Raw genomic sequence first — 27,617 nt, forward strand, 5'->3', positions numbered from 1 at the left:
ACCTGTAGGGCTAAGGCTTCTAACCAAAACCCAGCAAAAACCTGCCAGCCTTGTGAGTGAGTCACCTTGGAAGAGGATCCTCCAGCCCCCAGTCCAGCCTTCAGGTAACTGGTCCGCTGGCTGACCTCCTTCCTGCAACTTTATGGGACTCCCTGAGCCGGAACCGACCAGCTAAGCTGCTCCCAAATTCCTGGCCACAGACACTATAAAATAATAAATGTGTACTGTTCTTTTAAGTCTCTAAGTTTTAAAGTAATTTATTATAAAGCAATGGATAACTCATATAAGAGGTCTCAAAAAACTTACTCCTGTACACCTTTCCCCAAGAAGCCACTCTACACAAATGAAAATGAGAATGAGATCTAGAGGGAAAGACGTAAAGGGAATTTCTGGGTGGTGGTGAAGACACACCCCATAAAGACAGATGTAGCTGGCCTAGAAAGTATCTGAAAGAGGGTGCAGGGCGAGCAGGAGGACATGGGATCGAGGGGTCAGGGGATGCTCCTCATGGATTATCTGAGGCTTTTGATCACATGGAAAATAGCATCAGGGGGGCTTTCCTAGATCTGCTAGAGCTCTGAGAAGAAGTGACAAATAAAATTAAAAGTAAATGAAGCAATTATTAAGTCTGAGGCTATGAACAGAGTTGTACAAGAAGAGAAGTTTGAGCATAGTATAACTCTTGGCTCAACAAACAATGTTATAGTTACAATAAAAACAAAAATTGAGACATAACAGTATGAGAAAAATGGGTTGAGTCAAACTATTAAGGACTCTTCAGCTTTCATAATAGGACACCAACAGATAGTATCTAAAATTGATAGTATTTAGAAATATGAAGGCAAATTCCAGAAGCAGTAACTAAAAGATAACTGCTGCTGGGATGTGGAGTTTCGAGACGGGAGAGGGGCTGCTCTGTTTCATTAGGGGCCTGTGCCTTCAGAGACATGTGCACACCGTACCTGCTAAAACCAAATGTCTAAAAGTATTTAGAGCTGTACGGAAATTCTCACAAAATGCTGCCCATAAAAAAGTTAGGATACAAAATAGTATATATAGTCATACTGGTGATATGAAAAACAATTATACAAACATGCACATACTTATTAACAGATTTCCTCTGCTTGACAGACTATAGTTCATTGCATTTCCTCCTTTAGATGTATTTCTCAAGTTTTCTTAGTACTTATTAATGTTATAATCAGGAAAAAAAAGTTACGTAAATAGATAACCAAAGTCAGAGCCCTGAAGAGCCTCAATCTTCGCAAGAACGCCCTGAACACTCAGGGCCTGAGACGTTGCTACCACCTGCTGTCCATCTTAACACTCATCTCCAGCTCTGTGGGGAGGCTTAAATGAGATAACCTAAAAAAAGCATCACCACCTGTCCCAGTGTCTGGCACACTGCAGGATTCTATAAATGTGATCTCCTTCCTTATTTTGACACAAACCATCTGCTGCCTCAATTGCCTCTGTAGTTTTCTGGCATGCTCTCTGTTTGATACCCGTGTGAACATGTCTGGTCGCTGGCCCAGACCCCTCTTTCTACCTGCTGCTAATCAAACTTATTTTGACAATTGGAAGTGTGTCTCCCTTCCTCCCACTTCCCCTGCCTCTCAGTTATTTCTATATGAGCCAAATGCAGAACTAAAAGCAGATAAGAAGCCCTGGAAAACAAAGTTCAGATTTAATAGCAAATTGCATGAATGACTAAAAAGATCAAAGGATTTCAATTCTGGTTCTGCTGCTAACTGTGTGACCCCAAGCAAATTACTTAACATCTCTGAGCCCCATTCATAAAATCAAGATAATTCCTATTTCATAAGGTGTGGTGAGGGTTAAAATGAGGGTGAATATAAAATTCGTAATACTCTTTAAGTTCCCTTCCAGCCTTTATTTCCTCTGTCTAAAATGCCTTTGAACTACTGATGAGTATTAATTATATAAGTAAATAGGCCATTTATAATATTAATATTAAGCATTTAAAAACCAAGCCATACCTAAATTAGAAGAAACTTAAGTAAATAATTAGAATCTCTATGGAGGAAGGAAGATTTTCAAAGCTGAAAAATGATGGGGTGCCTGGGTGGCTCAGTCAGTTAAGAGTCTGGCTTCAGCTCAGGTCATGATCTCACGGTTCGTGGGTTCGAGCCCCGCGTCAGCCTCTGTGCTGACAGCTAGCTCAGAGCCTGGAGCCTGTTTCGGATTCTGTGTCTCCCTCTCTCTCTGACCCTCCCCTGCTCATGCTGTCTCTCTCTCTCAAAAATAAATTTAAAAAATAGAAAAAAATCCTATCAAAGCTGTAAAATGACAGAAGAAAAAGAATACCAATATATTTGTCTATTGTAATACATATTACTTGAAGATAACTTGTTGACTCTTATTTCTGCCAAAATAGTAAACAAGATAATGTCAAAACAAAAACAAAGAAATTCAAAACCAAAGAAAACCTCCCAACATACCTACACCTATAGTCTAAATAAAAAAACCACAAACATCTTTTTAAAGGTATAGTTAAGCTCTCAAAAAAGTAAGAGATATCCCCAAAGACCAAAAATAAACAGTTGAAAACCAGCATGCTGGCCTGGTGTTGAAGCTGCGGCTTCCTTGAGGGTGTTTGCTGGTGTTAACAGCCTGGAGGCGTGGCTTTTAGCGGCTGTCTTAGGATAAAGACCTCGGGCCAAAGCAAAGCAGAGACACAGGGAACAGGATTCCTGCGTAGCTCTGAAGGGTTATACCTTCAAAGAACAGGCAGACTAGGAAAGATTCGCCTGAGGAAAATTCATCTGTGTCAGTTAGGCAATAAATGGAAAAGAAGTTTTTCCAGAAGATATGTCATCTTAGGCCTGACTTCTACATATCTGAGATTCAAATATGATTACCTGCATCTTCTAGGAAATTCCAAGCCAAAAAATTAAAGCAGTCATGTGCTATTGGCACACCAAGAGGCCTCGCTCAAACAACCTAGCAAAAATAAAAGCAGATACTATCTGAAGAACTACATCCTCTGTCCAAGGCTCACAGGATTCCTAACAATAAAGCCTGCTATAGTCCAGAATTATGAAATAAGGAAATAAGCTGTGAGATTTGTCGAATTTTTAAAAAAAATAAGCACAGCAGGAATAGACTCTGACGAATTTCAGATAGTGATATATTAAATATAATGAAAATAAAAGAAAGGCAATACCAGAAAAGAAAACATCTGAGAAATTTCCAGAATGAATAGAAAACAAATTCTTAGATTCAGAAAGCACAACAAATCCAACTAAGAAGAGAAAAATAATCTCAATGGAAACACATATAAAGGAACTGAAGAACAAAAAAAAGGCTTAATACTAACTAGTAAAATGAAGGAAAAATGAAGTTATCTAAAACGGGACTTCTAGGCAGATTGTGGAAAGTAAAACCCTAAACATGTTAAGAGGAAATAATTGTCATTCTACAATGTATTATCCCCCTGAACTGTCCTTCCAGAATTACTACAAATAAATGTATTTTGGACAAATAAATACTGAGCTTATCACGAAAGGACTGTCAGTGAAGAAATGTTAGAATGTTCTTCAAGAAGCAAAAAATGAATATGCAAGGAGAGGTTGCAACTCAAAAACAGTAAGCAAAAAAAACTAGTAAAATATGCATAAACCTGAAAAGAACTAAGTCAACTAAATCCATGAGATCAAAATAATGCTTCATTTGAAGGGTAAAAAAAAAAAATGGAACTAAAGTACTAAAAACTATAACTTGTACTTTGGAAGAGAGTAACTAGAGTTAGAGAGTTCAAGTGTCCTTTATAATTCAAGAGGAGGACACAGTTATTAATATTTGATTCTAATGTAGAAACACATGAAAATTAAAGCTAATCATCAAAATACAGAAATAGATAGTATTGATTTATAATAACAATCTGTAAAACTCAATAAATCACACACATACAGGAAAGGTCAGAGAAGAATAAAAAAGAATAAAGCAGAAAAAATAGAAATATAAAATAGGTTGGTATTAAATATCAAATAATCACTACAAATAAAATTGGACTAAATTTACCAGTTAATAGTCAGGGACAGTTAAAATAGTTTTTAAGTCAACACATGAACTCTTTATTTACAAATAACACTCCTAAAATATAGGCCAAAATTCTGGAGGAAAAAAAAATAAAAAACCTTTTATCCAGTAAATGCCAGACTAAACAAAGCTACAGTAGCTATTTTAATTATCAGACAAAATAGACTTTGAGGCAAAAATCATTATTACAGAGTAAAGAGCTTTTAAGAAGGATAAAATGTCATGTTTATTAAAAGACATAAAAATTCTAAAATAAACTGGTAGAAATATAAACATTTGTGAAATTAACATATACCATTTATAACAGCATAAAAAGGAACAAAATTCTTAAGAATAAACTAAGGAAATGAAAGACTTGTATACTGAAAACTATAAAACACCGATAAAAGAAATAAATCAAGACCTTCCATGTTCCTAGATTCGAAGGAATATTTTAATATTATACATTAATATTGTTAAAAAGTCCATACTAAAAGTGATTCACAAAGTCTCCCATCCAAGTACTAACCAGGCCCAACCCTGCTTAGCTTCCGAGATCAGATGAGATTGGGCGCATTCAGGGTGGTATGGCCATAGACTAAAAGTGATTCACAAAGTCAATGCAATCTCTATCAAAATCTCAATGGAATTTTTTTTACAGAAATAGAAAAAAGACTAAAATTAATATGGACAAATAGAAAAAAGACTAAAATTAATATGGATCCTCCCCCACACACACCCCAAACAGCCAACACAATCTGGAGAAAGAAAAACAAACAGAGGCCTCATATTTCCTAATTTCAAAATATATTACAAAGCTACAGTAATTAAAACAGTATAGTACTGACATAAAGACAGGCATATAGATCAATGGAAAAGAGCTCAGAAATAAACCCATACAGACATGGTCACCTAATCTTCAACAAGGGTGCAAAGAATACATAACGGGAAAAGGATAGTCTCTTCAACAAATGGTAGTGTTGAAAACACTGGACAGCCACACGCTGTCTGACATGAAATCCGACCCTTACCTTACAGCATACATAAAAATAAGTTCAAAACAGTTTAAAAATTTAAATGTTAAACTTGAAACTATAAACCCCCTAGAAGAAAATATAAAGGATAAGCATCATGACATTGCTTTTGGCAATAATTTCTTGAATATGACACCAAGAGCACAGAGAACAAAAGCAGAAAGAGATAAGTGGGATTATATCAAACTAAAAAGCTTCTGCATAGCAAAGGAACAATGAGAGTAGAGCCAACCTACAGAATGGGAGAAAACATTTGAAAATCATGTATCTGATAAAGGGTTAATATTAAAAACATAAAAGGAACTCAATTTTTTAAAATCTTTATTTATTTTTGAGAGAGAGAGTGTGTGAGCAGGGGAGGGTGGAGAGAAAGGGAGACACAGAATCAGAAGCAGCTCCAGGCTCTGAGCTGTCAACACAGAGCCTTGAGGCAGGGCTTGAATTCATGGACCCTGAGATCAAGACCTGAGCTGAAGTCAGACACTTAACTGAGTCACCCAGGCACTCCTAAGGAATTCAATTTAAAAATTAGGACTTGAGTAGACCTTTCTCCAAAGAAGACATACAAATGGACAGGAAGTACATGAAAAGATGCTCAATATCACTAATATCAGAAAAATGCACATTAAAAACAGCTTGCTATCACTTCACACCTACTTGCTGTTACCAAGAAAAAAAACCCAAAAGACAAGTGTTGGTGAGGATACAGAGAAATCGGAGCCCTATGCACAGGTGGTGGAATTATAGCATGAAAAACAGTATGGAAGTTCTCTAAAAAATTAAAAATGGAACTAAGTGATCCAGCAATTCTACTTCTGAGTATATCCCCAAAAGAACTGAAATCAGGATCTTAAAGAGATTTGCACTCCCGTGTTCATCTCAGCACTATTCACAATGGCCAAGATGTGGAAAATGAATGAGTACAGAAAATATGATATATACGTACAATTAAATATTATTCAGTCTTTAAAAAATTAGAACATACAGGGGTACCTGGATGGATGGCTCAGTTGGTTAGGCATCTGACTCTTGATAATGCCTCAGATCATGATCTCAGTTCTGGAGATGCGGCCCCACACCTGGCTCTGTGCTGACAGCATGGAGCCTTTCTGGGATTCTCTCTCTCTCTCTCTCTCTCTCTCTCTCTCTCTCTCTCTCTCTGAGATTCTTTCTCTCTCTCTCTCTGCCTCTCCTCTGCTCACACACACTCTCTCTCTCAAAAAATTAACATTTAAAAAAAATTAGTAACTCCTGCCGTGTACTACAACATGGATGAACCCTGAAGATAAAAGATAAAATACAAATGAAATAGCCAGTCACATACAGACAGATATCACATGATACCCCTTGTATAAGATATACAAACTAGTCAAACATACAGAAGCAGAGAGTAGAACGGTGGTTACCAAAGGCAAGGGGGAAGGGGAAATGGAAAGTTGCTGTTCAATGAGTATAAAGTTTCAGTTATACATCATGATTAAATAAGTACTAGAGGTCTGTTGTACAAAAGTGTGCCTATAGTTAAAAATACTGTATTACACACTCAGTATTTGTTAAGAGGGTAGATCTCATGTTAAGCGGTCTTAACCAGTTAAAAAAATTTGTTTTTAAGAAGAAAAACAAAAAAGATAAAAGAAATTCCACAGGAGATAAGTTTCAGCTGGGAGCTCTGGAATCATGAGCATTCAGTCTGCAGGACTGTACCATCCTTTTTGATCAAAGGAAACCACAACAGTGGACATGCTTTGTGGGGCATCTCATTATCAGTACCTTTGGCCTCCATATCTGAAATGCTGAATGACTTTATTGTGAAAAGAACAGTATGTGGATTTTCTTAGGACATAAAGAAGGAAACTAATAATAATTTAAAAAATAAGGGAGGTATTAACAAATCCCCCCTCACGCAGAGAATTCTAACACACCTCCTTCAGCAACTGAAAGATGAGGCAAACAAAAGATAAAGATACAGTAAGTCCATACTTACATAAATAAATGAATTGCAAGTGTTATAAGGAATGAGATATTTGCACAAAGTTTTTCTCCCCAAAACACTTAAGAATCACAATGTGAAAAAAGTAAGTTTACTGAGAGAAACCTGGAAGACACCACTTAAATCAAGTGATCAAAGCGTACATCACCAATAAAGGTACATATCAAAACTGTCTGTTGCCTAATAGAATCCAGTGAGAAAAACACATTACTATTCTGATATTCTTACTGAGAGGCAAAACCCAACTCTAATCATGAAGAAAAAGCAGACCAATTCAAAATTGACATTCTATATAATAACTGGACTGAAACTGTCAAATTTATAAAGATCATGAAAGTCAAGGAAAAACTGAAGAATTGTTCCACATAGAAGGAAACAATACATGACAAGTAAATGCAAAGACAAAGACAAGTGATCCTGAACTGAGTCTCTTTGCTCTAAAGGGTGCCTTTGAGGCAACAGCTTAACTTAAATGGGTCTGAGAATTAGATGGTAGTAACATATCAATGTACATTTCCTGATTTTGATTACAGTATAGTTATATAAGAGAACATCCTAGGGGCGCCTGGGTGGCTCAGTCTGTTGAGCGTCTGGCTTCAGCTCAGGTCATGATCTCACAGTTTGTGGGTTCGAGCCCCACGTTGGGCTCTGTGCTGACAGGTAGCTCAGAGCCTGGAGCCTGCTTCAGATTCTGTATCTCCCTCTCTCTCTCTGACCCTCCCCTGCTCGCACTGTCTCTCTCTGTCTCCCAAAACTAAATAAAAAACATTAAAAAAAAATTTTAAGTAAATAAAATAAAATAAAAAGAGAACATCTCTCATTTGTCATATTCAGGGGTGATAGTGCACCATGTTGCAACTCATTCTCATGTTCATCAGAAAAGTTCTTTTGTGCTTTCTTGCAACTCTTCTGTAAGTATAAGGTTGTTTAAAGATATATAAAGATTACAACAGATGTATACAAAGTATTTAATAAAATATAACTATTCATGGTAAAAAAAAAAATCTTAGAAAACAAGAAATAAAAGTAAATTTCCTTAACTTGATAAAAAGAATATTTATCAAAATCCAAGAGTAAATATCATACTTATTGGAAAACCCTAAGAAGCACTCCCTTAAAATCAAGAACACAACCATAATCTGTTTTCACTGCTTCTATTTTATGATCTATCAATTCTATCAGTACCACTAAGACAAGTAAACCAAATAAGAGGAAGATCGGAATAGAAGAAACAAACTGCCATTATTCACAAATGACATTACTATCCACATGGAAAATCTAATAAGAGATTGTAATGAAATTATTAGAACTAAAAAGAGATGTAGATAAGGTTGGATATATTAATATACAAAATTATTTTTTATACAGCAGCAAGAAATAAAAAGTAAATTTTTAAAAGATGTTACTAAACAAGAACAAGAAATCTTAACAAGTGTAAGAAGAGCAAGGTAAAATTATCAGTTTATTGAGCTCCCAAACTTACTCAACTAAAACAAGGTATTATGCTACCAATGCAGAAATAGTCAAATAGACAAATGAAACTAATTAAAATGGCTATAAACAGGGGGACCTAGGTGGCTCAGCTGGTTAAGTGTTTGACTCTTGATTTCAGCTCAGGTCATGATCTCACAGTCTGTGAGATCAAGCCCTGCACTGGCTCTGTGCTGACAGTCCAGAGCTTGCTTTGGAGTCTTTCTCTCTCTTTCTCCATGCCCCTCTCTCCCCAAAATAAATAAATAAACAGCTAGAAACACGCTGGCATATAAATGGACATTTAATATAAAAAAGATGTGGAGAGTTGCCTGGGTGGCTCAGTCAGTTGAGCATCTGACTTCGGCTCAGGTCATGATCTCATGGCTCATGGGTTCGAGCCCCACATGAGGCTCTGTGCTGATGGTTCAGAGCCTGGAGCCTGCTTCTGATTCTGTGTCTCCCTCTCTCTTTGCCCCTCCCCCACTCATGCTCTGTTTCTGTCTCAATAATAAAATAAAAACATAAAAAAAAATTTTTTAAGATGAGGAAAAAATGAAATTGTTGATTCATGGTAAAAAAGTACAGAATAAACAATGTCAACATTACCTATCCATATGCAAAAAAAATTAGATCCGTACTATATACCACGTGCAAAAATTAATTAGAGGTAGTCTAGCAATCTAAATCTAAAAAATAAAATTTCAACCTTTAAAAGGAAAATACATTTTTACCTCAAAATGGGAAAGACATAAAAAGCACATATAATAAAGGAAAAATAATAAATTCAGCTACATTAAAATGCAAAACTTTTGTTCACCAAGTTATCAAAAAGAGTGAAAAGACATTCCATTGCCTGGGTAAAAATATTTGCAAAGCATATAACCAGCAAAGCATTTATATCCCGAATATATAACGAACCTCTACAGTCGATGAGGAAAACATTAACAGCCCAACATAAAGGCAAAAGATATGAAAAAGGCACTTCTTAGTAAAACAAATCCAAGCAGCCAGTAAACATCAAAAAGATGTTTCATCTCAGCTGTAATCAAGAAAATGAGGGATGCTTGGGTGGCTTAGTTGGTTAAGTGTCCGACTTTGGCTCAGGTCATGTTTTCATAGTTCATGGGTTTGAGCCTGGCATCAGGCTCTGTGCTGACAGCTCAGAGCCTGGAGCCTCCTTGGGATTCTGTGTCTCTTTCTCTCTGTCCCTCCCCAGCTCTCTCTCTCGCTCTCACTCTCGCTCTCTCTCGCTCTCTCCCCCTTGCTCCCAGGCTAGCTTGTGCGCGCTCTCTCTCTCCCTCTCTCCCTCTCCCTCTCTCCCTCTCCCCCCCCCCCCCCCCCCCCCCCCCCCCCTCTCTCTCTCTCTCTCTCTCTCTCTCTCTCTCTCTCGGCTCACACACACACTCTCTCTTTCTCTCTCTCAAAAAAATAAGGAAGAGAAAAGAAAAGAAAATGAAACAACTAAAACAGAACATTCCATCATTTTAATATCTACTCTTAATATCTTAATAATTTATTAAAGAAAATAAAATAATAATTAAAAAATGATTACAGAATTTGTTATCTTATTTCTACTAGTGTATTTATCTTATCTAGGTTATATGAAAAGTTATCTGCAAAATGAGCACTGGGTTATTTTAAACACACTATCCAAATAAAGAGATTCTCTCCACAGAAAAAAATACATCTATTTTTTTCCCCACAAATAGAGAATTCTGTCCTAAGGTATGGAAATAGATCTAGAGAGTCAAATAAACAATAAGCCCAACATTCTAACTGTACCACTAGATACATACTTTTTTAGTCTAAACTTGAATATTATATTAATTGCACTAATATTTTCAGCAATGCCAAATGACATGATCATTACAAAGTCTTTTTAAAGTAACAGTTGCAAAACTTCTAAAATTATCTCCCTTCTTTTCTATGGTCCCTTCTTTGTGTCCTATTTACAATACAGCTTCTGCTGCAGTTAAAAAAAAAAAATCATGCAAGTGATAAAGTACAATTTAATTTTGTTTCACTTATTTTGTTTACCTACTACACTCAGAAAGACTTGAAAGGTTGAAATTAGATTAAAAGTTAAGTAAAATAACAGTACCTCACAATGCTGGCGAGAGGCTTGAATTTCACATTCATATTTGTTCTTTACAGACTCTAAGCAGAGCTCTCTATAGATTCCTGCAACCAAACACAATTACTCTGATTATGTTAGCATTCATGAGTTTCATTATCACTTCCCTACAGGAATTCTGTCCAACTATACTTTATAAGATAAATCAGGAACAAACTGACAAGTGATTCTAACTTAATCTTTAAAAATTAAAAATAAAAAGGCTCAGTTAAAATATATATCAAAGCAGACTAGAATTAAGAATTTAAGAATTTAAATTTAAATTTAAGAATTTAAGAGCTACGAAGAAACTATACTGCAAATTTTAGTTCTTACCCCATTCTTCTAAAGAATACTCCTAAAATGTTTGATAGAGGATGATCAAAATGAAAATAAAACTCCTTTCCTATGAAAAGTAGTAATTTCTCAGGACCATAATGGAAAAAGTCAATAAACTCTGGTTTCATTAACCATTTATTCTCAGATCAACAAAACCACAATTTTTTGAAACTATTATTTATTTTCAGAGTCCAAACCTTCCAAGAGACTTAATGTATAAACTGATACGACAAAATGTATTAACTGATAATGACGTTTGAGTGCGTGCTCCTGACTTTCTAGAGAAAGGATGCTCAAGAGAGTTTAACTTCAAGCTACCAATACAATAGTATTAAGTAGGCAATATGGCATGCAAATGCACCATCACAAAAACGGAAAACAAAGGCTCTGGATATATATACCAAACTCAGTCCCATTGTTGACCCTAGAAATGTGATTCTTTCTTGTACAGTAAAAGCATGGGACCAATATCTGGAACTATGCCATTAGCAACACACACTATTCTTTGTACAAAAGGCCACATAGTAGAAAAGTGAATAATTGACTCAAGTAATACTTTCTAAACATCCAGTAAGTCTCACTTAGCTCTTTCAGAATATCAAAGAAAATTAAGGACTTGTTTACTTTCTAGGGTATCGTAAAACAGTATGCAAAAATAGCAAGTTAAGTATCATATCATCTACATATTCAATATTAAGCATTCAAGAATAAAATGTGGTTTAAGGTAGATTTAACATAAAAAGAACCTATTATGAACAATGCCTTAGGTATTACATAATAGGTACAGTAGGATCAATTAGTGTCCCCAAAGAGAAAAAAAATCAATACCTCCATTAGTTAAAATTCAGTTTTGGTCTAACTATGAAGAAACCTAAATGATCTTCAAATATACACAGTCATGAGTGCTAGGACACAATTCTGAGGCTGGATCCCAATTACTAACGAAAGACTGAAATTTAACCAAAGAAGTACAGTATATTTTCATTTATTCACAACCACAAATGAGTGACCAAATGTATCAAAATAATAAATTATCATTAAATTACAGAGTTGAAAACTAATTCCCTATTCTATAACGTCCTGAGCAAACATTTTGTTGATGGCCTTATAAATAAAAAATCCTTCTCACTCCTATAGATGAAAAGTACTAAGAGTATTAAACTGAATCTTAATTTAAGTAACAGGAAATTAAACTGAAATCCTAACAGTTGCTCTTAATAAAAGTATCACGTCTCTAATTGTTGCATATGTGGAACTATCCTCTCAACAACATTTTTGGCAATCTGATCCCCCACGGCAGCAGAGGAAAGCAAGAGGCATTAATAAATAACTGTGGGCTGACTGAGTGAAATGCTCTGTTCACGGCAAATATATTTGTGATTTCACTAACAAAAAACACTTGACAAATACCTTTTAAATCTAGTGCAGAGTTGATGGACTACTATATGGAAAAGATGTTTCACTTTCCTACCTGCTACCTTTGTACGAATTTGCATATTTTCTTGTAAAGTTGCCAGTGGTTCCAAATATTCTGGTGCTTTTCCAGCTATGACTTCTTGTAGTTTTGCATCCACCTGACTTAATCGTTCTTTATAAAGTCTTAACAAAGCAAAAATTAAAATATTAATTTTAAAAGCCCAACAAAGGCTAACAATTTACCATTTTTAAACATTATCTCTTCCTAATATCATTCATATTCTAATAACCTACCCAAAGTATTTTTTCTTGATCTGAAGTGAAAAACTCAGTTACATTACTTGACTTTATGCACATAATCACAAAGTAGATTTTTTTTAGATGTATCATTCTTTAATGATTAATTCACAGTACATCTCTAGATGTTTGGTTTTGTTTTAACTGCAGAACAATAAATCAATTCTAGGAGAAAAGGTCATTTAAACACTTTTAAAAGAAACAAAAGAAGTCAGGGTGCCTGGGTGGCTAGGTTGGTTAAGTATCTGATTTCAGCTCAGGTCCTGATTTCAGAGGCTCATTAGTTTGAACCCCAGGTCAGGCTCTGTGCTGCCAGCTCAGAGCCTGGAGCTGGCTTCAGATTCTGGGTCTCCCTCTCTCTCTGCCCCTCACCTGGATCAAGCTCTGTCTCTCTCTCTCTCAAAAATAAACAAACATTTAAAAAAATTAAAAGAAACAAAGAAACCATTTTGAATAATTATGTATAAACATTACCAGTTGTCAAAATAAATAATTCCCTGGCTTCTCTCCACCTTTCCTGAGAGAGTTGGTATTCAGCCTACCTGGTTTTTTAAAAGCATAAAGAGGAAGTAGAGTGATGAAGGTGAAAACCAACAGCTACAGAACTTGTGTTCTGGCATACCCAGTTTGTCTGACTGCAAATGAAGAAGGAATAACAAAGTGGTTGCTCAGTGGATGCAGAAATGAAAAATAGGGCAGGGGACCCCTCTTTCTGTATTTATGAGTTTATATACAAATACTCTAATTTGCCAGCTGTCACACCATTAACTTCACCTTGATTATCAATGACAGTACTTGAGACACTCAACGTTTAATTTTGGCAATAACCCTGCAGTATAGAACTAGCTCTTTTTGACAGGAAGATGTCTACATTGTCATTCTTTACAAAAGGCACTTTTAATCCTGGCTTTGTGCATTTCATAGATATCTTAAAAATTTCAAAGCAGATTAACAATTTTTTAAATTTTTTAACGTTTTTATTTATTATTGAGAGACAGAGAGAGAGCATGAGCATGAGCATGGGATGGGCAGAGGTGGGGGGAGACAGAGAATCTGAAGCAGGCTCCAGGCTCTGAGTTGTCAGCACAGAGCCTGATGCAGGGCTCGAACTCACAAATTGCGAGATCATGCCCTGAGCCCATGTCTGATGCTTAACCTACTGAGCCACCGAGGCGCCCCAAAGCGGATTAACAATTTAAGATCATTTTGTAAATTTTTTTTGACATTCATTACCTTATCAAAGGTGAAGAATATGTCATAATATGTCAGAAGGATGGCATGTAGTAACTTCTAAAAGAAACCACTGATTATGCTTGTAGGTGTTAGTATAACTAGCAGTTAGCTTTTGAAAACATTACACTACCTGGCTCTCATAAAATTATCTTTCCTCTTGAAAACATAAGCCAGGGGCACCTGGGTGGTTTAGTTGGTTAAGCATCCAACCCTTGATTTCAGGTCAGGTCATAATCTCACAGTTCATCAGACTGAGCTCCCCCTGCTCCTGCACTGAGCACAGAGCTGCTTGGGATTCTCTCTCTCCCTCTCTGCCCCTCCCCCCGCTTGCTGTCATGCACACTTGCACACATTCTCTCAAAAATCAATAAATAAACTTAAAAAAATAAAGAAGATATAAACCAATATAATTAGGACAATCAGGGAGGCGGCAGGGAGGGTGGGTTAAATAGGTGACAGAGAGCAAGGAGTGCACCTGTGATGAGCACCGGAGATGGATGGACTTGCTGAACCACTAAACTGGACACCTGAATGTAATATAACACTATACATTAACGGGAATTAAAATAGAAACTTAAAAAAACCAAGAAAATCAATATTGAATGTCTATAATTTATCATTATAATTAGCATAAAGATTTATATGATTCTGAAGGAATTGAGCAAGTTTGAGTGTTAATACAATAAATATTTTTAACTGCCAAAATAATACATTATCATCTCTGGGTTAAATTTTTCTAAAACTCAAAATACAATGATAAATGAATGTGCAAAGTAAAAAAAAAAAAAAAGGGCTACAACATGATAGTTACAGTTTCTGAAATCATAAATTTTAGACAAAATGCTAAAAATTCAATACACATGACAACTGTACCTGAAAAACATCAAACTCAAAATATCTATAAGGTATCCTGAATAGGAGAACAGTGTCTTGAATGAAGAGGATACGTGAATTAACAATATTCAATTAACCACTCTTTTAAAAGGATAGATTCCTCAAAATTAGTATCATTTCAACAACCTTAAAGTCAAGTATAAACTCACCAAAGGCAAGAATCAGGAGCCCTTCAGCAACAACCACAATACTGTTCACAGAGTAGATGCCCAATTAATGTTTACTGGATACTGAACATTGAAATACATGGAAATTTGGGCGGTGTAAGTTCCTCTATCTTTTTTAAGGAAGTGGAAGAACCTTCCACTAATATCCAAACCACAAATGGTGGATTTCCTGCCTTATGAAAGAAGTACTATTATGCCCTCTGGTGCTAGAACAGGAGAAGCAGGAGAACTTGTTGATGTTATATCACTGTATCATTGTATCTCCCACCTCTTCTAAAGAGGATTTGAGCCTGCTTACAGAGATACACAGTACAATAGAATAAAAATAGCAACAATGCAATTGGGGCAGATAAAAAAAAAAGATAATTATAAACCTGATGCAAAGATTATTTCTTTATAAAACACATTTTGGATACCAATTTCTTCTTTTTTTTAATGTTTATTTTTGAGAGAGAGACAGAGAGAGGGAGAGAGAGGGAGGGAGGTATGGGCAGACACAGACTCTGAAGCAGGCTCCAGGCTCCCAGCTATCAGCAGAGTCTGATGTGGGGCTTGATCCTGTGAACCATTAAGATCATGACCTGAGCCAAAGTCGGACACTTAACCAACTGAGCCATCCAGGCAACCCTGGATACCAATTTCTTGAGAAAGATTCCTATTAATAGTGGGACGGGTCTACTGTTAATAGTTTCTGAGATGAATGAGGGTGGGAAGAAGTGGCTGATACCATAATGAGCATGAAAATGCAAAATTCAAAGCAACTGCCAGCCCCAATATGAACAGAGTAAGCTTAATGAGTGACTAGCTGCAAAGTTCTCCTTTGTAGTATATTATACTAGAGCTTTGCAGTAATCTTCATTTCTTGGATAACCATAAAATACACTTTAAAAGCTCAATAGGTATATCTTAATTGTATGAGAATTATTCACTCATGGATTACCATGCTAAAATATAAAACTACAAATTTACTTCCTCTTTTCCAGAAGGACCCTGGATGCACTCTCCATGTTATCCAAATAATGGATCCCTTGGTAATCCAAACTAATTCAAACTTAAAATCAATAATGTAAATATTTAGAATAAAAAAAGGATACCATGTTTTTTAAAGCCAAAATTTTAAACTTTGGATTATTTATATCAATATGTTACACTAGCGTGGAACATTTATGTGTTCACCTCTCAGACTGATGAAAGTTAAGACCAGAAATGTCATAAACAGCAGGATTCATTTGATAAACAAATCTGTCCCCTTTTAGTCTGGCAATTCCAGATATTAAACATGTTTTCATCTCTTCTCTGGGCCTCTCTAGGGAAGAAGTAGGAAAAAAGAATAAGCAAAACTATGAAGAATTAATAAACTGAAAAGCCAGCTTCTGAATAAATTAGGGTGTCTATATTCTCAAAGTGTCTTTCATTTACAATTCCTAATATGTAGCTATATCCCCATTACCTTGCCAGCAAGTTCTGAAGTAAAAGCTCACCTTTAAGATTTTTTTTTTAATCTGCATCTGCATCTATTCTGTTCTCTCAAATCACTGGGACCCATTCTTGTGTAACCGACTTCTCATAAGAGTTCTGGCATTATAAAGAAGGGAGGGAGAAAACAGTATCTAATAAGCACCACTATGTGCCAGCCAAGACTAAGAATTTCACCTACTGCTCATTACAATTCTAACAGTTCACAATAAAAAGCTACTATTTTACCTTTTTAATCTGTGAAGAAAGCCTGGATTCAGAGCCTGTGCTCTTTCTACTCCACTCTCTCTCCTCCAGAGCAATGTGCCTTAGTGGAAGGAAGGTCATAGTCCTAGGCGGTAGAAGGCCTGGCTTACTGTATCACTTGCTGATGAACCACAAGCAAGTCACTTCACTCCCCGGAGCATCAATTTTCTCACAGGTCAAAGGGAGATAAAGCTATCTGCCAACCTTACAGAGTTGCTCCCAGAAGCAAACTAATGTGAAAACATGCATGTATTACCCAATGTTGATTAAAACAAAAATCACTATGTCATTTTTGGGAAATATTCTCTTATTCTAAAATTTTTTAAATGCTATCTTTATCCAAATTACTTAACAAAGAAATGAACGAAGCAGATTAGAGCCAAGGGTCCAACCACCCAGGGAAAACATTTTAATTACCAACATCCATATAGAAATCTTACTATACACCCCCAAAACCTGTCTCAAAACTCTCCGTTTAATTAATGAGGTCTTCAGCAAGCAAACAAGAGTTGAAGCCTCTTTTAGATCAGTCTCATAAGATAAAAAAGGAAAACAGTTCAGTTAATAGAATTTCTCTTGCTAGTATACATGTGACATGGTTGAGATTCAGTGATAATGACCTTCTAACATCACTACTTACTGATCCTTGAGATCGGTAAACTGTTTTTCTAGATTGGACATTTCATCTAAACATTCCATTCTTCTTCTTTCACAGTCTTCATCATCCATTTCTGTTAATAAAAAGACAAATAGCAGAGAAGAAACTTAATTTTATGTTCCAAATTATCTGAATGTTAATTCAAATGGCTAAAGAAAAACACTGCAGTGTGAAGTTAGACATGCAAGGCCTATATTGAGCCTTACAAGAAAATAAACGCTTATCCAAAATAATTTCCACTACAGGTTTAACCTAAAATACAATTGAGAGTTAAAGCTATAGCAATCTCTAGACGTTTTTATTTTTATTCAGTTTAAAATTATTTTAAAGGGCTGACATTGAGCTTTATTATGAAGTAATGAATCCATTTTTGGTTTATTTTCCTTCAACTCAACAGAACTTAAGCACCAAAACGATTATGTCCATTAAAGGTTAACATTGCTCAAAAACACTTTCAGAATTCTTCTTTCAGAACTGCTTACATGAACTGATTTGCCAGTCACATAAAAAAGAAAACTAATCTCATTCTGTTTTCCACTGGATATGTTGGTCTCTTACTCATATTCCCACTGTTCCCTCTCCCCAAATTACTGTAAGTGAGAAAGAGGAAAATGAAAAGGAAAACAAGCAAACTTTTGAAGGAAAGCAACTGTTAATTACCAGCTCTCTCCTATATTCCATATCTTCTATTTTTATATCACATATATTTCAACATTTCAAAATAAGCGAAGCATAAAATGATCTACATCTCAATCTTCATCAAATAAAGGTCAAGTTATAGGGAAGAGTTCAATACACCAATGAACTATAAGGTTCATTTTTTTTTTTAACTTTTCTAAAACAGATTAAAATTATTTCTGGTTCTTAATAGCTTACTCTTTGGCTACTTAAAACTTGGTTGCTCAAGATAACTCACTTCCCGGTATCTCTGGATAGTAGAGATTTTTTCTTCCTGTAGCTTTAGGATCTGCTCAGTACCAATGTTTGAGAAGAACAAAACTGTGGAAGTTTAACATGAAAGCCATGCGGCAGAAAAGAAATGCTGTCACCAGAAGCAGAACTGCGTAATTTATTTAAATAGTGTCTTTGCGCTTAAAAAATCTGATGTATCGTTCAAATTATTACATTCTTCACAAATTAAGTTGTCCATTATTTTCTGGGAAGGAATAAAAAATTGTTGAAAAATCACAACAGTCAACATAGAAATTAGAGAGGGAGAATTTTAACAAATAGATGTCATTTTGTGAGATCTTCAGCTTCTATCAAAAAAAAATGAAGAACACTTGGAGATAAAATGTTTTACAAATCTAGAAACTGTTCACACACAGCCTCGCTGTTTTTTCTCTGTATTGCTCCCTTTTGAATCTCACCTACTTCCATCTCTATGCAGATGACTTCCAAATTATGCTTCCTTTCCCAAGCAGGTTCCAATGCCACATTTCCATCGTCAGTTGACACTTTGACTTAAATATACCACCAGCACCTCAAAAGCAACACGTCTGAAATATTCTATCTTCCACCTGGAACTCAAATCTTTCACTTTTCTATTTCTATAGACGCGACCACCAGCTCCGTGTATTCAGCGTCTTCCTCTTACCTTCACTCCTAAACTTTCATTCGCCAATCATATCCCGTGCTTTTTTTTTAAATTCTTTCAAATCTATACTTCTTTCTCATTTTCTAGCTCAAGTCCTTCTCCCAACAAAATCAGTTTCTTGTGCTTTTGAATAAGTCTTAAACTCTAGCAGCCTTTGCACTTTTTCTTACCTTCCTCCCAAGCCAACATATCACCCTAATCCAAATTCTATCCATTCTTCAAGACAATTAAGGTAAGCCCACCTTCTTCAACTAGCCTTTCCTGGCCACACTATTCATAAAAGATTTCCTCTGGCCTCTGAAATCCTAAAGCATTGTTTACAGTTAAGTATTCATTTGGCAGTGTAATCAAGTTCTGGTTTATGACAACTGTTTATTGAGAGCAGATCATAACTATTTATTTACACCTCACACTGAATAGTGTCCAGTGCAGCCCAAGGAAGTCACTCACAAATGTCTATTTGGGGATGGCTAATTTATTGGTTGAAATTATATACTTCCATGGAGATTTGCTTCAAAAGAGAAACCTGAAAAGAGGGTGTTGGGGCATTAACAGACTGTCATCAGCCCTTGCTTTACATGGCCAAAAATCAGGCCAAGATGAGAAAGTTTTAAATTTAATCCTCATTGTATGGGAAGAAGAAAACCCAGGCAGACGCATATTCCATTTCTCTTTTTAATAACCATTCTGAAAGTTTGCAAACTCATCTGTGATGGTACTCTGCCCTCACACCCACCCAAAAACACCTGCAAAAAACCTGAAACACCCCAAATTAGAAAAGATTGCAAGAAAGAAAAGATTTCAGAATTTCAGAACGAAAATTTCAGAGTTGCCCAAGATCTGCCAGTTTATAAGTATATGAAGATCCAAAATCAACCCTGATGTTGGGCTGTCAGTCAGCAAAGTTCAGACAGATGCCGTAAATGGGACAGCTCCAAGGTGGCCCCCCAAAGAGCGCTGATGTCAAGTGCGACAGGCTGACTTGGAAGCTGAGATTAACAAATTCTAAACCAGCCAAGAGCCGGCACAAATCTAACCGACCTCGGCCCCGACAACCCATGTTGAGAAATAAAGGCTAAAAAGATGAAAAGCAAGGAAAGAAGCCGGTGGTCTGGGGGTAAAAGGCATTTCCAGGGTCTCCCAGACAAGCTGCAGGGCATTCCCCACTTTGGTCGACAACCGCGAGAACTGCCCGGAGGTCCCAGGGCGGGTCTGACAGCGAGCAGGACGGGCAAGCCCAGGCCCGCGCCTGGTCCCGCCCCGCCAGCAGGGACCCGCCTGGAGCCAGGCAGCGCCCCACGACGAGTCCGGGTGCTGCCGAAGGCCGGGAACCAGTCTCCGCCCCTTCCCTCTCTCCCCGCCCAGCACTCCCAGCAGGACGCAGCTGCCCGGCGTGCGGAGAGCGGCCTGTCGTGCGCCCGGCGCGAGGACTCAGGGTCCCGGCCCCGGTGGGTTGCACACCTGAGCTATCTCCATCCTCGGAGACCGACGAGCTCTCCGTGTCCTCGTCCTCTGAACTGCTCCCCTCGTTTTCGGCGTAGTCCACCTCCATCTCATCATGATGGTTCGTCTCCTTCTTATCCCCTCGGGAGTGGACTGGCATTTTCCAGCCGCGCCGTCGCTTCCCACTCCCGGCGCCCAGCCCAGCCACCGCCGCTTCAATGAAGGGCGCGCCGAACGCCCCGACCCACCCAGCGGCGGAGCGCGTTCTGAACCCCCTCAGCTCCTCCCCGCCCCCGGCCGGAGCCTCACAACCTAACCCGCAAGCTTTGCGCTGGGACCTCTGCCATTGGTGGAGGCAGTCCTGGAGCCGGGTGGGGTGGAGCTTGCCCTGCTCGGATATGGTTGGTTGCCCGTAATTACGGCGCGGCCTTGCAATGTGTGTCGGGTGTTGTAGTTCTTATTGCTTAGACCTGCAGGGGCTGCCGCCTTCCAAGCTTCAACAACCCTGATCACTTCTTGCCTGTGGACTTCAAGTCCCACAAGGCACGAAACCTGACAGACTCGATCTCAGTATATAAACTAAACAGAAACAGATTGTGTGAATTTGGTCTGTATTTATTCTTTTCCCGCCAAGTGATTGTTTGAGCTACCTGGCTATCCAAGATGTTACTGTCAGATGTGAAAAAGTGTTTTGCCTAAGGGTTTTTCTCCGTGTTGAGCCTGGAGGAACTGGAGGAAAGTCTCTTCTACCTAATCACCTTTATGACTGCTAATAAGCTATTATATTTAATAACCGCAGACGATAACTTGAACTTACTATGTTGTACAAAAACCTTTAAATCGGTCTTGAAACCTTTGCAATCAATAATATAGAAGGGAAGGAAGTTTTATCCTGGCATTTTCATCTAGTATCTTACATTCATTTTTTTTACTACTTATAGCCTGGAGATGCTACAAGACTTGGTTTAACTTAAGTTTCCAATGGAAAATACATATTTGACTCAATGAAATGTTATATTATCTCAATAATAGGTGAAATAGACTAAAAAATATAATCACAATAACTCATATTAATTGACTACTTTTACTCTGTATTAGGTACCTTAGTAAGCTCTTTACATGAGTCATAGTGAGTTTAATTCTCAATTTAATAGCCTTGGGGTAGGTGCTACTATTATCCCCATTTTACAAATAAGGAAACTTAACTTACAGACAAATCTAAAAACTATATTTTAGAAGACAGAGCTTCTTCTTGAAGTGGCAATTTGCTATTGAAATGTTTCATAGAATATTATGGATTGTACACTATTTGTTTCTCAAATAGGAGGTCCAAAGACATTTGAAAGAGAATGGCAAGGGTACCAGGCATAATTGCATTAAAATTAGATTTAGAATTTAATGACACACCATTTCAAGTTCTATCCATTTCTACAGGGTAAAATCCAAATTTTAGGGCTTTTATTATCTAGTGTCAGCCTACTTCTCTCCTTCTTACTATATTCTCCAAAACTGAACTTTTTAGTTGCCAAACACACAAACTATTTCCCATTTCATTGTCTTTGCACGTCCTATTCTCCCTGCAATCCTCTTCCATTCCTTATCTTTTTCAAGGCCCCTGTCTTGACAACATGCATCACCAGCACAGTACCTCCACCATTCAGTATATAGTCACATTCCTTCAGACGGCTGCTGCTGTGTTCTGTACTTTGCAACTTTGTACTCATTTTCCATCACACTGTATTGTGAATTGTTTAGCAAATGCATCTCACTTGTTGGATTGTGAGTTCCTTGAGAGCAGAGACTGCCTTAGTCTGGGATGCAATTTCAAAGACATACAGACATCAGGCAGGTAAAGTGGAAGGGTATGAGTACTTACATATGCATTCTGTGAGCGGTGTGCACAAAAAGGGACAGCTGTTTTAGCTCCAGCCAGTTGTTATTACATTAGAATTCTGACTTAGATGTTGGAATTTTTAAGGGAAACTGGATATTTAGATCTCTATGTAAAATATCCAGATTCGTTAACATTTGCTCAGATGTAGCTTTGGTGGTGGTTGTGGTTTGGTTTGGTTTGGTTTGGTTTGGTTTGGTTTGGTTTCTTAAACTCCAGACCAAACAAAAGTAGCGATAGATAAAATCCCTGGCCTCTGTTGGGGCACCTAGCTGGCTGAGTCTGTAGAGCACATGACTCTTGATCTCAGGGTTGTATGAGCCCCAAGTTGAGTGTAGATATTACTTTAAAAAATAAAATCAATTTTAAAAAGTTCCTGGCCTCTGTTAATCTCTGTTATATCAGCAGCTAGCAGAGTGTGTGCTGAATAGGTAATAATAGCTTAGATTTCTGGTCACCCTTTATGTACATCAATTCATTTAATCCTTATAACAATTTTATGAAGTAGATACAATTGTGTCTTATATTTTGCAGATGAGAAAACTGAGGCACAGAGCAGTTAAATTACATGGCCAAGGTCACATAGCTAATAAGTAGCAAATTTACAGTCTGAATTTAGAGAGTCTGACATCAGAGCCTGTACTTAACCACTAGCATACAGTTCCCCTCTGGCAGATACATTGTTTCTGCTGTTCAAAGAAAAATGGGTGGCGCCTGGGTGGCTCGGTTGGTTGAGCATCTGGCTCAGGTCATGATCCCAGGGTCATGGCATCAAGCCCCACACCAGGCCCCTAGTTGAGCGTGAAGCCTGCTTAAGATTCTCTCTCTTTCTCGACCCCTCTCCCCAACTCACGTGCTCTCTCTTTCTCTAAAATTAAAAAAAGAAAGAAAGAAAAGAAAAGAAAAAGGGAAGTTGGAGAGGTGGCATGGATTCTCACCCAGATCCTGCTAGTCACCAACCACTTAATATGGCAAACCACATAATCTCTGGTCAGTTGTAAAATGGGAAGGTTGCATTATATTATCTCGAAGTTCTCTTCCAGTTCTAAAATTACTGTCATTATTATATTTGTATTTAAGGAGACAGAATTATAGAACATTATGCAATTAGAGTTATATGATGGTGTTTTGCTTAAAAGAAGAGTTTCTCTCCTGCCTCCCCAAACAGAATTTAGAAAAGATGTATAGGGAATGTAAGAAGAACCAAGATGAACAAAAATTAATAAGGCTAGACAAGAATATTGTCAATTTAGAAAATACAAGTTAATGTGAAGAAAACTAGGAAAGCAGAATGAAGTTTCCTCAATCAAGACAGTTAAAGAGGTGGCAAGGATGTTTTACATTAGGTATCCATTTACATTTTCCATAGGTCCTATAGGATCGTTAGATACACTCTAAGTCTCCCTTTTCCTTAATCCTTTCATGTTTATCCATTTATTGAGAGTCATCAGCAAAATCTATTATATCTTCACTCTCTCCTCTGAACAGATCCTTAACTTTCTTGTCTGAAGAAAACATGGCTCTCCCACAGGACCTTTGCACCCTTGCCGCCACTGAGCCCTGTCAGGGAGTAAGTGTATTCTTTGTCCTCCTTGCTCCTTCCAGATGGTGCTTCCTCCCTCCTTCCTAAACCCCCCAGCTTATCATCAGGATACCATACAGGATCTCTTCTTGTGGCTATCATCTGCATACCCTCTAGATCACTCCCCCTCATTTTTTGAAGATTTTAGCTCTTGGCTCATTCTCTCCAATGGAGTGCCTATCATAATTCTTGGTCATTTTACCATTCAAGTAGGTAATTTTATACCACTCCATTTCCTATTGGGTTTTTTCTCTGGTATAAAGTAGACATAAAAGAATTTATCCCTCTAGTTTTCCTCCCATATCCCCTTTGGGTTACTTCTTAAAGTATTTTTATGGAATATTTTAATATTACATAGTAATTTAAACATAGTAAGTTATTCAGCATATTATATGTATAACAGTACTCATCTCTAAGCTTTCTCAAATCTTATATTTAACCACATTTGCTCCAGACCCCTCCTCACTCCCAATTCTCCCCTACCCTTTAGAAAATAACCATTATCCTGACTTTGGTGATTTTGATTGTCACCTACATGTATATACTGTTTTTGTATATTTATGTATCCATAATAATATATAGGATTGTTTAATGTATTTTAAACTGATCATATTTTATTGTTTTAATTTTTTAAATGTTTGTTTATTTTGAGAGAGAGGAAGTGCACACAAGAGCAGGGGGAGGGTCTAAAAGAGAGAAGGAGAAAGAGAATACCAAGCAGGCTTCTCATTGTCACCCCAGAGTCTGACTCAGACCTCAATTTCACAAACTGAGCTGTGAGATCATGACTTGAACTGAAATCAAGTGTTGGATGTTTAACCAGCTGAGCTACTGGAGTGTCCCTAAAGTGCTCATATTTTATTTTATTTTATTTCATTTTTTTACATTTGTTAGTTTTGAGAGACAGAGACAGAGCGTGCACAGGGGAGGGGCAGAGAGAGAAAGAGACACAGAATCTGAAGCAGGCTCCAGGCTCTACGCTAGCTGTCAGCACAGAGCCCGACACAAGGCTCAAACCCATGAACTGTGAGATCATGACCTGAGCCAAAGTTGGATACTCAACCGACTGAGCCACCCAGGTGCCCCTAAAGGGCTCATATTTTATTTATTTATTTTAATTTTTTTAATTCATTTTTGAGAAACAGAGAGAGACAGCGCAAGCAGGGGAGAGCCAGAGAGAGACGGAGATACAGAATCCGAAGCAGCCTCCAGGCTCTGAGCAAGCTGTCAGCACAGAGACCTATGCGGGGCTCGAACCCACAAACTGTGAGATCATGACCTGAGCCGAAGCCAAACGCTCAACCGACTGAGCCACCCAGGCGCCCCTAAAGTGCTCATATTTTAAAGTAGTGTCATATATTATACATCATCCTACAACTTCCTTTTTCCTCAACAATTTTTTGAAATTTACCCATGGTGATATGGGTAGCCCTAATCCAATTATTTTAATCTGCTATCAGATATTCCATTGAGTACATATATTCCTTTAAATGAATATTTTAAAATATATTATTTGCCTACTAATGGACATTTAACGTGCTTCAAAATTTTTTATTATTAAAAACAGTTGCCTCAATGAATATTACTGTATGTATCATTTGGGCCCTATGTGTGAGGATTTCTCTAGGTCAATGGTCTCCAAAGTAGGGCATATGTACCTGGAGAGTATATCCTGGGGGACAGGAAGAAAATACTAAAACTTCCATTTGTATAACTTTTAATTTCATCTTTGTCTGGAATAAAGCAGATATACAGAAACAGCCAGAAGTCCACTTTTTACACTTTTTACCCTCATTATGTTCCTTGTGCTTGTTTTCAATCAGCAGATCCTGCCTCTGAAGGAAGACTAAGTTAATTCCGATTGTCACCACTTGGTGGAGCTGAGACGTCAATGTACAATCCGCAAACCTGTCCCGAGTGACCCTGGCCAGATGCTGGTAGCTGGAAAAACAAAGGCAGAGCACCAGAGGCTGTAACTAATAGCTAGTACTCAAATCAGGGTAAACATTCGAATCATTCATACTAAAGGGGCTTTTGGGACCTACACTAACAACTGGATGAGACCAATTTATAATTATACCAATTATATGAGACCATGATATCAATTGCTTAAGAATGAAACCACCTAAAGGTTCTTGAAATAGCCTGTTCACTGGTATATGATCCATCCTTGTATTATTTATTTGCAGAAATTAATTCTGGGATTAGTTGAAGTATAAACTTGATGACATTTCTGTTAGCGTATTTATGTTATTATTATTATTCCACTGTCTCGTGGCTCAAATTATCATGTTCTTTTCTGTAGTCTAATTTTTCTGACCTTTTCTATAACTAATTTTTTTATGTTTTTTGTTTATTTTTGAGAGAGAGAGACAGCATGAGCAAGGGAAAATCAGAGAGACAGGGAGACACAGAATCTGAAGCAGGCTCCAAACTCTGAGCTGTCAGCACAGAGCCCGATGCGGGGCTCGAACAACGAACCATAAGATCATGACCTGAGCGGAAGCTGGTCGCTTAACTGACTGAGCCACCCAGGCACGCCCGTAACTAATTTTTTTTAAGTGGAGAAATTTTCTTTGTCTCTAAGATTTTTCTCAAGGGTGAATATTTTATATGCAGTTTTATTTTTAATCCGTATTGTTTCTCTAAAGATAATATTTCTGTGTAAAATGGGTATCTTTTGTTTTGGCCTCCCCACTGTCCATCCCCTTTTTGAGGTAATAGCTTCCTGACTTTCCCTTCAAGGACCCACTCTGCTCCAGTCAGTCCATATGGCTCAGGTGACCAATCAGAATATTATATTCTCTGTCTCAGGGCTGGACATGTAGACCAACCTAGGCCATGGTGAGCATTGCCAGAACTTTTATTTGAGCTATCATGAAGTTTTGTCCTGTGAAATTAAAAGTTCTACTAAGCCTATATGAGCTTAAGTTTTCTGGGACCATTTCTCCTTCCAAATGTGAGTAGAACAGGGCAGCAGAGGTGGGAACCAACACAGAGGAAAAGCAATGCTGAAATAGGATTCCTGACTGATGTTATTTAGCGGCTGGGTCCACATGTGTTCAAGGCTTTCCATACATAGACTTTCAGTTACGTAAACCAATAAATTCCTCTTTTTACTGCAGTTCTTTTGCTTGATTTTGTTTGCTTCTTGCAGCTGAAAGTGTTCTGATCAAAACAGCTAAAAACATACATTTTTTTAAATCAAAGCAATTAATATTTTTAAATATCCCATTGTAATTTCTTATCCATTCTTATCAAAAGTCCCTTCTCATATTCATTTATATATCAATGATCTAATATATGCTATACATCAGATACTATGCTAATTTCAAGAGATATTTATTGGTAAACAAAACACACAGTCTATGCTTGCATAGAGTAGAGCTGACAGAAAAATGGAGGGGTAAATATTAAAAATTAACTATACAGGTTGAGACATGCTTTGTGTTGGTGTTATGAAAGTAGATAGCCTGGAGACCTGATGGAGATGAGGAGTGGGTGTCAGGTAAGGCGTCTCTAAAGAAGTAATATTTCAACTAAGACTTAAGAGGTGGGTAGGAGTTAGCCCAGCTAGAAGGGAAAGGAGGAGTACTATGAGCTGAAGGAATAGCGTATGTAAAAGTCTTGATGTCCGAAAGTGCATAGAGTAGTCATGTTTGAGGAAATAAGAGACTGCTGTGGATGGTCCTTCGAGTTCAAGGTTGAAAGGAGCATGATGTGAGGT

At 37.4% G+C, this 27,617-nt stretch overlaps 1 protein-coding gene and 1 pseudogene across 1 annotated transcript in view; both read right to left on the minus strand.

Annotated features, from left to right (window-relative positions):
- The window catches only part of BRMS1L (BRMS1 like transcriptional repressor), a 29,985-nt gene extending 9,200 nt beyond the window's left edge, over nt 1-20,785 (minus strand). Inside the window, exons 1-4 of the mRNA XM_029952457.1 lie at nt 20,436-20,785; nt 17,360-17,450; nt 12,462-12,589; nt 10,640-10,719 (exon numbers count right to left, since the gene is read on the minus strand). Of these exons, the coding sequence (XP_029808317.1) occupies nt 10,640-10,719; nt 12,462-12,589; nt 17,360-17,450; nt 20,436-20,577 (441 nt within the window). The 5' untranslated portion in view covers nt 20,578-20,785. The remainder of the gene's footprint in view (nt 1-10,639; nt 10,720-12,461; nt 12,590-17,359; nt 17,451-20,435) is intronic.
- Nucleotides 4,524-4,640, minus strand: LOC115303030 (annotated as a pseudogene).
- Nucleotides 20,786-27,617: the final 6,832 nt, after the last annotated feature.

The sequence above is a fragment of the Suricata suricatta genome, chromosome 9 (assembly GCF_006229205.1).
Source record: "Suricata suricatta isolate VVHF042 chromosome 9, meerkat_22Aug2017_6uvM2_HiC, whole genome shotgun sequence".
NCBI classification, from domain to species: domain Eukaryota; kingdom Metazoa; phylum Chordata; class Mammalia; order Carnivora; family Herpestidae; genus Suricata; species Suricata suricatta.